Here is a 12514-nt window from a genome sequence, read left to right on the forward strand (position 1 = left end):
GCATTACAAAATTCGAAATCAAATTATTGATTTTAAAACTTATTTTTACTGAACAACTTCAACTGTGGCAAGCAGTTGTTTTTCCAAATAAGTTCAACACGACATGTCACGACTTTGACCATACTTAAGCATTCCTCCGCTAATGAAGGATTATAGGAAATGTTAGCCGTGTGATTAGGAATTAACCACAACTCTAGCGGTCAGAGTTTGGTATCCAGTGTTAGATATTTAGTTACTTAAACATAAAACACTATACATTGACAGAACTAAATGCAAACTTAATGATCATCAATAATGAAGTCCAAAAGATGCCGTGAGGGTGAAAAATCATTGTAGTCAATTTATGTTACCTTTCACATATGCCTATCTATCAACTTAACAGACAAGGTGGATTACTGCCTAAGCTGTTTGGATTGAAGCCTCCAAAAGGGTATTTTGTTCAGTTGTATGGCAAAGTGGACTAGTTCATAGCCGCCCATTATTCCAACTGGTCAAATATAAAATTGGCTCATACGAGAGTCACTTCATCAACATATACCTAAAAACATCACCATATCACCACAGTGTGACACTCTACCTACAATGTCAGACTCTTAGCTGCTGAATCAAAAGTTTTTCTTAAAGCCTCCTTTACTACATCATCTGCAAATATAAACTCGATGGAGTTCTTTGATAGCTCAAACATTTCCTTCTGTCCAAGGCCTGGATATTAGGCAAACCAACAAGCAGTCAGCAGAGTTTAGCTATTAGTTTGAATTCCACTGGCTGCAAGACAAAAGTGAAATCTTACCAAACGTAGAAGCAGCGATCTTATATTCGTTGGAGAGACTGGTAGAAAATACGCCCGAGTCATCAGTACACAGGACTAAAGGATGTTTTGCATTGTATAAATCAACTGCACGAACAAACGCATGGTGTTAAGAGAGAGAATCAGCTTCTCTTGAAAAGAAGGGGCACTTTTTCTCAGGCTCATTCGGGATAACTAGCTTCAAGTGGGGGAAAGAAAATCTGAAAGCAAGTATCACTGTTTTGTAACTGTTTCAAAACTTGTAGCTAGCCCAAAACTTCTCTCCTTTGTCAACCAAAAGTAAAATTAAAAAAGAAAAAATTGCCTTGGTAATCAAAATACAAATCACTTTTAAGCCCGTAAAATCTCATGTAAAGTTGGACAAACACTGAGTTTCTTTTAGTTATCATCATCGATTTCAAAAATAAACAAAATATCCTACCAAAATGATGTGCATCTATCGTTGGAACAGACAATGTTCTAATGTTTGATGTCAAACAAATTTCAACCTGAAAATGAAGATGAAAAACACGATGGATAAGTCATCTGTTTATATATAACGTAAATCACGTAAATCAAGACACACTACCATTTTTTTTGTTGCGTTAACATTAATATAACTAAAGTAACGGTCTGACCGGAATGTTAGACGACTTCAGCTTTCTCCAATGTTCTTCCTCGAAGAAACAAGCATGCCCAATCCTCTGCGGGAGAAAGTCAAGCATATTGTGTATCTCCTTTGAATTTGATACCTGAACTCACAGTCAGAAAGAAAAAACTGCCAGAGAAACACCAGGATAAAAGGTACAAAGAAAAGATTAATCACCTCTCCACAATGAAGAGTTACATAAAGACCTTGCTGTCGAGCAAACATCAATGCTGGCAGATATGTAATCCTACAAAAGATAAGACTGGCTCTAGCATCAATTTTTAAAACATCAAATAAATCACTTCACTAGAGTCCAAGATCAATCTGATATACCATTCACCAACAGCTGGATTCCCAGAAAGGTCAATTCCAGCAACCCCAAAACGCCTCATTTCCAGTGCAAGCATGACCTGCAGCAGATAAGTAAAGTGCTCCAAGTCAGTAACAAACAGACTTAACTTTGGCCAAAATACTTCTGCTTAGAATCTCACCGTTTCCATTGCCGCTTCTGTTGTCTCCCTACGGTCAATGCTCAAGAGGAGCCTAACAAATATTTTTTTTCTAGTGTTTCCATTACATTTATCACTCGCATCTGAGAGTAATGTGCTTGAAAGATTCACAGGCTCCTCGCTGTTAGGAATGAAAGCCACATCTACTGAACTGACAGCTCTTAGACCTTCCAGAACAGCTTCCACGTAAGAACGTTTGCTCATTCCTAGGGAATCATTTTTCTACACATAATTACGAAAACGCTTTCCTCATCCAATCCATGGAAACAAGAACAAACAAAATAACCAACCGAGCTCCACATGTTACCTTTGGTGTGGTTCTCAGCTCCAGATATACAACATTCTCAGATGCAAAATCTTCAACAACCTGCTTGTACAAGTTGTTTGCATAAATGCAAAAGAAAAAAGAAAATGGAATAATACAATACAAATGGTAGGCAGTGGGCACGAAGACAATAACATACCTCTTTGGTAATTCTGGTAATACTCGAGTGATCGGTCGTAACAATGTGGATTAAGTCAAACAACTTGAATACCTCACTTAATGAACGATCATCTGTATTTAAATAGCCATAATCAAATTCGAGCTTTAAAACACAAAAAATGGGTATATATGGGGCTAAGTCCTGCTTGCAGCAGATTCAAAAAAAAAATCAGGAACAGTCCATAAATTCAAAAAATTTGAATTTCAGGTTGTACCCCTTTTGCCTTTTTCATTCTGATATTCTTTTTCCTCTTTTATTGTCATTAATTTCGTACCCTTTTTCGCAAACAAAATGAGCCACGCAGCAAAACACAACTTAAACGTGGGATTGAAATCCAAAGTTAACATCAAGCACAAGAAGGATGTAGGAGAAGAAAAAGGGGCATACTTTTAAGGATAACATGCTCGACCTGGGAGAAATCTATGAGACCCTTGTCACCCAAAGCTCTAGCGAGGTCTCTGTGGAAGAAAAATGCAAAATTTCAGAATGTTGGAGAATGGGAAAAGCATAAAGAGTGAATGAAAAATAAAAGAAAACAAGTTACAGAAGTGTGGAGTCTCTGATGGATCCATTGAGGTGAGCATGTAGTTCTATCTTTGGCATTGACACGCACCACTCCATTTCTCCTTACCGAGACTCTTGCTGCGTTTCTATCTTTGGGAGTACCCTAGTAAATTCAACTCTCCCATACCACTGTCTAATTGGTCATAGTTCCTCCCTCACATTTTCAAATATTAAATCATCCAATTCATCTCTCCAATAAGTTGTTTAAATTTAAAATATTTTTTAAATAATTACTGATCTATTAAACAGATCATATTTAAATAAATAAAAAGTACTTTTTCAATGACTAAATTAGACAAACACATAAACTTAATTTACTAAAATAATTACTTATTTTAAAACCTAAACAAAAAACATTAATCCTTTGATATGTTTTATTACGTTTAGAAAATAATTTAAAGGATTTTTTTAATTTTGTGAAATTAGTTAGTATACTTTATAATGCTCGATATTATTTATATAATTTTTTTTTATTTTTGGAAATTAAATAAGAGAGAAAAATAACTCTTTAAGAATAAAATTTATTGTTTTTTAATATAAGATAACAAGAATATAAGAGATGATATTGTTTGAATTTTATATAGTTTTTGTACCGAGAAAACTCTTTATTTGGATAAAAATTTACATATTCTTTAAAATACCCATAATGTGATAAAAAAAATGAAAAACACAAGTGAATATTTTTAATGACGTCTGAGTTCTGTAAGTGTGAAACAAAACACAAGTTGGGAAAAGCCACCACCCAATATCTCACCCTTTTTTATATTTTTTTTTAGAAATATTAAGTGAGTTTTCTTATTAACTTACTTATTATTTTCTACAACTTAAAAAGTAATTATTTCCTGGTAGTTTATTTCATACTTTTATATAATTCATCAAATTGATGCATAGCCAATAATAGTGACTATGTCCGCCAATAAGATATATTTATCGAGTATAAACTATTTTGCACAATTTTTAGAGTTGTTGATTTAATTCTCTAATTTGTTAGTTTGATTTATTTTAGTTTATTTATTTTTTATTTAATTTAGTTATTCTAATTTTTAAAAATTTTAATTTGATTATTTCACATCACGTTCATATTGTGTTCGTACATAATACGTGTCACTTTGTAAAAATTTAATTTAAAAAAATATATAATTTATCGTTCGTTAGATTATCTTATAATAACATGAGTATGACGTGATACGACCATAATTTGACATGACATATATGAAGTTTAACGTAAATAACCAAATTAAATATTTGTAAAAAATTAAATAATTAAATTAAACTAAAAATAATAAGAAAACTAAAATAAACCAAACCAATCAATTAGAAGATTAAATCACTAATTAAACCTAATTTTTATGTCCGTGTGTGCAACAGGAAGAGGGAAACGTGCCTTAACTAGCTAGCGTAGTTCTAAATCAAGGAAAAAAATTGAGAAAAATAGATGAAAAATGAAAAAAAAAAGTGTTTTTAACATTATATAAAAAGAATCGTGACATTACACGAGATGCAACTAAACATCAACGACAACTAAAAGTTTCAAAATAATTATCCTAGAAAAAGGATATAGACTACGATTTTTAGATAAAATTATAATTTATTATCTGACTTTCAAAACATAAATTATGATTTTATTTAAATTGTATCTAATACTTTATCAAAAATTATAAAAATGATACCGCATTTTTATAAATTATGCTTTTTTTTTAAATAGTAGAATATTACATATTAATTAAATTGATAATTTTCATTAGTATTTGTTATAGGTGTTAGAAGACATGTTATATTAGATCTTTCAAACTTAACCGGTAAAATGTCATATAATACCATTTTTAGTTAGGGGATGAAGGTTATAAGTTTTATATATTCAAGTGTTTGTCTTTATTTCTGTTTGACCTCTGGTCAAACTAGGAGATTATTTGTAAAAAATATTTCCATGTCAAAGTCAGCATTTGATTGCTAGTTATAACTGTTAATGCATAATAAATGCAATCACATGTCTCTTTACCTAAAACCTATATTTATAATTTTTAGATTAAATTTTTGATTATCAACATCCTAATTACCATTCAGTTGATAGTAATCATGCTTTATTAAGTTAATCAATGTTAAAGTTAATCTCGTAATAACTTAATGATTGGACCAATAACATAGTAATCGTACATCACATAGATATGATTATATAAATATGATAGAAAGTTGAAAATAATCAATGATTAATCTTCTTTCTAAAAAAACATCAGTCAATCCTTTTTTCTTTCCAAAATGGATGACCAACTCGATTAAGAAAATGGTTGAAAATGAAGTTGATTGAAAAATAGAACGGGTACGTATTAATGATGGTCTGTTTCGAATGATTCATTGGCAAAAGTTCTTCCTGTCACATGCTGTCTGAACGAGGTAATGGACTTGATTCTATCATATGGAAGATGATAAATTAATGTGTTATATGAGAAGATTAAGAAAAAGAAATTGAAATTTGATGGGAATGGAAGAGAATGGATGTGGTTGAGAGTGTTATTTTCAACTGCTCTATCCAACTACCAATTTTAATCTGTATGTTTTGTTGTCACTCTTTAAGGGTGATTTTATTTACTCTCCCAACTACAATCACATCTTCCTCTTCATTCAATCAATTTTTAACACCCTTCCTACACTTACTGCCACAACAACCACATACACACCTCATCTATCCAAATTTATTATTATTTATTAACTTTTTAAATTAATGTCTTTTAAATCAAACATATGTGTATGGTCTCTGGTTTCTCTTGCATACTTACTTTCTCATCCAATATCACACTTCATTTTTTTCTCCGTTTTTATTATTCAACCTTTTTTCTTTTTTTTTTTTTATTTTAAAGTTTTACTTGGTAATTGTTTTCTACTAACTTTATGATAACTTTATTTACTTTAACGAGTATTTTAATACTCGTTTATGAATGGGTCGATTGTGGATATTATATTATTTGTACTCATTGATATCCGTTACTTACAAAAAATAAAAATAAAAAATTAATTTATATTTTATTAAGTTAAATTTAATTAAAATTAATTTATATTTTATTAAGTTAAATTTAATTAAAATTAATTTATATTTTTAAAGTTAAATTTAATTAAAAATAAAATTTAATTTATAATTAACTTAATTTATATTATCTTTTATATATTTTTTGTATTTTTATTTAAATTTACTTTAATAAATTATAAAAATATATATTTTTTAAATATTTTTAACTATGTACGGGTATTCGTAGGTTTTAAAATATCCGTGAATATTTTTAAACGACTATTCATGTAAGTAGTGGGTGGAGAGCGAGTGAATTTATTTTAGATCGAGTTATAGGTAAATATTATTCATGTCTGACCCGTTGTCATCCTACAGAAAAATATATAGGACAAAGTTAATTAGCACATTAAAATATTGTAATTTTAAGATATAAAAACTTTAGGATTCAAGTTAAATTTTGAGCGGGAAATGAAATTCCACTGTGAAACATAATCTGTTGGAATATGTTTAGAAAGAAAAAATATTAAAGAGTGACTTTTTCTAGTTTGTTTGTGATGATAAAAAAAAATACTATATAGAGAGAGTATATTATATTAACCAACTCCCAGACTGATTATCCATTCTGGGAGGAATGGGACTGTGATTAAATCCTGATCATCCAGCTAAATTAAACAAATTAATAATTATTTTTAACAAAATTGAATTATGATTAAATCAATTCTAATTAGAAATTCATAAAAAAAATTATAAATATAAATTAAATATTTAAAACGCATTTATTATAATATTAATTATTAAACCAATCAAATATTAAACTAACTTGAGTTTGAGAAAAATATTTTAGGTGAATTTAATTGATTAGAGTATTTCCAAACAATTAAAACGGAAACTCTAAATGGAGAAAGACAACTTGAAGTAAACACGTGATCTATAATATATAATTTTTTTTAAACTATATAATAATTTACTTTAATGAAATTATAGGTAAATTAATATTTAATCCAATCGGAAACTCATTCTTAAACTAAATATTAAAATTACACTAACGGTATCTAAATATTAAAATCAAAATCATAATTTTTTTTGTTATCTTGCATCAATGCAAACATAACATATAATATAATTAATGAGTGTAATATAAATAGTCAGACATGAAATAATGTCTATAAAGGGTAAACAAATCATAAATGTCTAAACTAAACCCTTTCTAACTATTTGCACCTTTTATGAACAGTTTTCTCAATCATTTTTTGGCTACCGACTTAAGTCACTCTCTCGTTGTGATTTTTTTTTTGTAGTTTAGCTTTTACAAGGTTTTTCTGGACATGCCTAAACTACCTAGGAGAACAGTATACGATGTTTTCTAGAACATATGCATAGCCATTTTTATACGTGGTATGGCATGTCAAACATTGCCCCTTATCTCATCTAGCAAGACATCAAATAGGAAAATATTGTGTTGAGAACCGAAGACGAATTAAAAAACCCTTTGACGAATTCACATGGAATTGCATCATAAAAATTGGATACTACATATCATATAGATATCACCTTCACTTACAAGGCAGGGACACACATTGGAAGGAGATCTGCTCCTTTAAAACAAAATAGTGTAATATTTTACGCCAGAAACTATCTATATTTATATATTAAAGAAGCAGCATATATTATATTATATTAAATGAGTAACAAAATGAAATACGTGCATTGCTTAAATTAAATGGATCGTGGAACAATAACAGCCTTGAGAGGGTTCTTCATGACAACAGTGAAAGCGAATATCTCAGCCGGGTCGGGTGGGGCGTTGGGATTGGGCAACCAGTGGAAAGCCTGCACCATCTTAGCCAATAACAAGTTTATATGCAACATGCCTAAACTCCACGCCGGACAAATCCTCCTCCCTATACCGAAGGGCATCATCCTCACACCTTTCGTTCCGGTCACGTCCACGTCAACCCCATCCCCGCTCAAAAACCTTTCGGGTCGGAACTCATTCGGATCCTCCCACATATTCGGATCCTCCGTCAACCAGGCCGTGTAAAACTCCACACTCGCGTTCTTCGGGACCGTATACCCTCCCAGCTTAGTATCCTCCGTCGCAGCGTGGGACAGCACGAAGTGGCTCGGCGGGTGACGCCGGAAGGTCTCCTTCACCACGGCGCTCAGGTAAGGCATCCTCTCAACGTGACTCTCCGTAATCACCCCGTCCTTCCCCACACAGTCCACAATCTCTTTGTACAACCTCTCCTGAATCTCTTGATCCACCACCAAATGAAACAACGCCCACTCCACCGCGGTGGCGCTCGTGTCCGTGCCGGCGCTGATAACCTCCGACACGAGCGTCACGAGCTCTTCCTCCACCAACTGTCCACGTCCAGGCACCTCCAACCCGAACAACGAGTCCAAGTAAGCAGCCCCAACGGGACTGGCCATTTCATCTCCGGAGAATCTCCCTTCCACGTAGGCCTTTCTATTCCTTATCAACGGCGCCAACAGTTCGACCTGTCTTTTCCTCAACTCCCTGGCCTCCTTCACCTGGCGCCGGAACAACGGCGTGAACACGGGCAAAAAGTCTGGAAGCTTGGGGAGCGTGATGAGCATGACGTCCTTCAAGATGCTTTCTATACTCTTGATTCGGCTCTCCTCTATCTTGGCGCCGAAGCAGAGGCAGATGAGGATGCTGCAGATGGTGAGTCTGCAGTTGCTCATGACTTCAACGAAACCTTGCTCACGGGCCTCCCGTTGGATCCTACTCATGTGGGCCTCCATGGCCCATTTTCTTATCCAACTGCACTGCTTGATCCTCAGCGGGGTGATCATCTCGGTGACGAAGTTCTTCCTGAGGGTGCGCCAGAGAGGGCCGTACTCGGCGGAGTTGATGGCGCACTTCCCCATGCTGAAGATGAGACGGATGGGGGAGTCTTGGGGCCGGCTGGCGAACTGGGGGCCGCGCTGGATGAGAGCCTCGTGGATGAGGTCCGCGCTGGAGACGATGATCAACGTGCGCTGGCCCATCTGCATGGTGAAGATTGGGCCGTACTTCTTACGTAAGTCGCGGACTACGTAGATGAAGTGACGGCGCTGCAGGACGACTTGGAAGAGGTTACCGACGATGGGCCAACCGGGAGGCCCTGGGGGGAGGTTCTTGGGGCCTCCCCCGGTGGTGGACCAGCGGCGCCACCACCAACGGAGGAAGAGGAGGCCGAAGGCGAAGAGAAGGAGGTCCGTGAGGAGCATTGTGGATGAGTGAGGGAAGAGTGATGTATGATAAGTGATTATATAAGACGAAGGTGGGAAAGCGGAGTGAAGGAGTGTGGTCTACGATGGTAATTGTATTGAATAATTTGAACAAAAATTAATTACCGAGTACGTACTGTTCAGAATTATGGCAGAAGGAGGTGTGACTCTCACGAGGGCTCTCTTCCAATGGTAGTCTTAAATTGAATCCAACCGTCACTCAACAAATTTCATCTCAATCCCAGCAAGTGGGAAAATATTTTATCTTGTGGACAGGTGGTGGTTGAGCTATTGGTTGGGATTGCAGAGCTGCATTCAATACCTATTTCATTCATTTTTTTATTTCCATTTGCCCAATCATCTCGCACTGCATACACACTGCATACACACTGCACTCTGTACGCCTCCTGTTTTCTTCACCATGCCCACCTTTCGTACTGTCTTTTCCGTCACATCATTTCATTACTTTTCTACACCATTCCTTTCAAAAACCTATTTTCATTTTTATCAAACGCTGCAATATATGCTCGTCTCAGCATCCCCACTGCACCCACATTTATTTGTAGTAACTCTTATAATTGCTAACCATAACCTAACTAACATCTTAACATGCTCTAAACATCCACTGCATGCCTCTTCAAAACCCTAATTTCTAATTCAATTTTCTGCTTCCGTTCTAATCCTTAATTTCTTTCAAAAGAGTAACAATACAACAAGATTACTATAAAAACCATACCCCTCATCCTGTATAGCAAATATCAAACGAAATTAGTTGTGATTATTGTTATTATTATTATATTATTTGGTGCTACTGGCCACTGGACATTCAATAAATGATAACTATAAATATGTCAATTTATGTGGATTGAAAGTCAACAGAGAACTGATTTAAATTTCCACCTGTAGTTGTGCTGGATTACTTCCTTCCATCACTGGTCACCATAAGATCTTTTTTCGTAGACCTTAAAATACTTCATTTTTATCTTTTTTATTAAAAAATTGTTTTAAAATTGTTAAGGCTGTTGAAAAATATATGCTAAAATTTACAAAAGGTCTGTTCTAAGATGCTAAAAGGAGGCTTTTAAACGTATTCGTAAGTCCGGTAATACCTTTACCTTTTTTTTTATGGCATACATGTAGGTCAGATCCAGAATTTCTTTTTTGTGATAATGACATAGTCCTACCAAAAGTTTAGACTGGGTCAACATATGGAAAATTTATTATTTTAATGTAATTTTTTTAATAAAATATTAGAATAGACAATTGTAAAAATAAAATAAAATCAAATAAGTTGCATTTCAAAAACATGAATTTGTCTTCAAAAAATTGTATTTTACAAGCACGATTTTTACTATTTATATTTTACAAAGCAGAATTTGTGTTTAATTGTTTATATATATATATATTCTTTCATATTTTTTTGTTATCCTTGAATGCTATTTGATGAACACGACTTTTGTTTGTTTTTTTTACACTAAAATCATGCTTACCAAAACACCACTGTGCAAACAAAAAAATAAACATCATGGCAGTTTTAATAAAAAAAAAATTATGTTATTAAGTGCAACTTTAATAAAAGAAATATAAAATAAAATTGTGTACGAGAAATGGAACCTCTAAATTATTAAAAACAATAAATTATCATGTTTATATTTCTAAACACAACTTATAAAATTTCGTTATTCTTTTACCATTTGTCCATTTAATAATTAAAAAAAAAAGATTACACGAAAATGGTAATCATTTCTCGATATATTTTCCCTCCTTAGAATGAAAGAGATACAAAATCAATGCCAATAAATAAACTAATAAACTTTCATAAAGAATATAAAAATATATAATTAAAAAAAATGAGTGAAAATAGATACACATTTTGTTTATACTCAAAATGATGCGTTTTTTTTTTCAAAAAGAGTAAAAAATAATGAATTCGTAACTCGTTAACGTAATAATCACACTCCCTTGATAAACACATTACTTTAATGCAAATATATTAACATTAATTTATATACTTTTATAAGACAATTCAAAAATGATATTAAAATATTAGAATTTAAGAAAATTAGTTTTATTTAAAATTACAATAATTTTGGGAAAAATAATTTTAAATTAAAATATCATTATTTAATCATTTTGAAGCAGCATCAACCATCAAGATTGGGTAGTCTAGAGTCTATATAGTGTGGCCATTTTCATTGGCGGTTTGCAATGGGGCTAGGTACGGATGCCTACCTTTTCGATAGAAATAAGAAGTATTTTTTAACATAATATTTCTTAAACATATTATTAATATTTTGTGTACATATTGTGTATTAAATCTTGGTTCAAAATAAAAATTATTTCTAACATATAATTAATATTTTAGATTTATCATAGTTAAAAAGTATAATATTATTTTAAATGTTAACAATTTATTTTTAAAAGTATTAATATTTATTTTGTGTATGGGGCTAGGTACGGTTTGCAATGGGGCTATGTATTGTGTATTAAATCTTGATTCAAAATAAAAGTTATTTCTTAACATATAATTAATATTTTAGATTTATCATAAATAGTTAAAAGTATAATATTATTTTAAATGTTAATAATTTATTTCTAAAAGTATTAATATTTATTCAAAAAAATAAATTCAGTAGAAAAAATATTAAATTAAATAATATAAACCGGTTAATTTGTCATTTATTATTACAAATAGTGCTAATGAATTACCCATTAAGATAAACTTTACGATAAAATTACAACTATTTTTTCCCTTTACTACTGGTATAATTTATAATACAATTTTATTTTTTTTATAGATTATGTTTTGGGTAAGGCATTGAAGTTCCTTACTCAAAGTATTCTAAGTTGTCCAATGGTTCTTCATCGTTTGGGTTATTCTATTCGTTCTTTTTTCTTCTTGTCCAAGCTGAATATGAGGGTATCTGTGAAAGACACTCCGATGTTAGTAACTTTGCATAATAATATTGTAGTAACGAAATTACCTGACCTCTCCTGTAAAAACATATATATATATATATATATATATATATATATATATATATATATATATATATATATATATAGCTTACTATTAGGTTTGACCCATTAATTACCAATAAATGACGTTATTTCTATTAATTTTTAATTAGTGACTATTATTCTCTGATCCATTAGTTATTAATAAATGACATTATTTATATTAATTTTCAAGCAATGACTATTATTCTCATTAACTATCATCAATAATTATTATTGTTCAGATTAATTATCAATTAATGATTGTTTCTTATCAATAAGTCA

General features: G+C 32.0%; 2 protein-coding genes across 2 annotated transcripts; both read right to left on the reverse strand.

Annotated features, from left to right (window-relative positions):
* Positions 1-257: 257 nt before the first annotated feature.
* Positions 258-3136, reverse strand: LOC124833698 (adenosine/AMP deaminase family protein). Its single transcript, XM_047308237.2, has 11 exons — positions 2975-3136; positions 2818-2888; positions 2410-2501; positions 2253-2312; positions 1928-2167; positions 1770-1846; positions 1614-1683; positions 1426-1539; positions 1230-1296; positions 791-895; positions 258-702 (listed from the first exon to the last, which is right to left on the reverse strand). The coding sequence occupies exons 1-11, from the start codon at positions 3049-3051 to the stop codon at positions 578-580; spliced, it is 1098 nt and encodes a 365-aa protein (XP_047164193.1). The 5' UTR covers positions 3052-3136; the 3' UTR covers positions 258-577.
* Positions 3137-7503: 4367 nt separating this feature from the next.
* On the reverse strand, positions 7504-9282 carry CYP77B1 (cytochrome P450, family 77, subfamily B, polypeptide 1). Its single transcript, XM_047308224.2, has one exon. It carries the CDS (start codon positions 9230-9232, stop codon positions 7712-7714), a length of 1521 nt encoding a protein of 506 aa, XP_047164180.1. The 5' UTR covers positions 9233-9282; the 3' UTR covers positions 7504-7711.
* Between the last annotated feature and the right edge of the window lie 3232 nt (positions 9283-12514).

This window comes from Vigna umbellata, chromosome 1 (genome assembly GCF_029865625.1).
Source record: "Vigna umbellata cultivar VRB3 chromosome 1, Vumbellata_1.0, whole genome shotgun sequence".
Taxonomy (NCBI): domain Eukaryota; kingdom Viridiplantae; phylum Streptophyta; class Magnoliopsida; order Fabales; family Fabaceae; genus Vigna; species Vigna umbellata.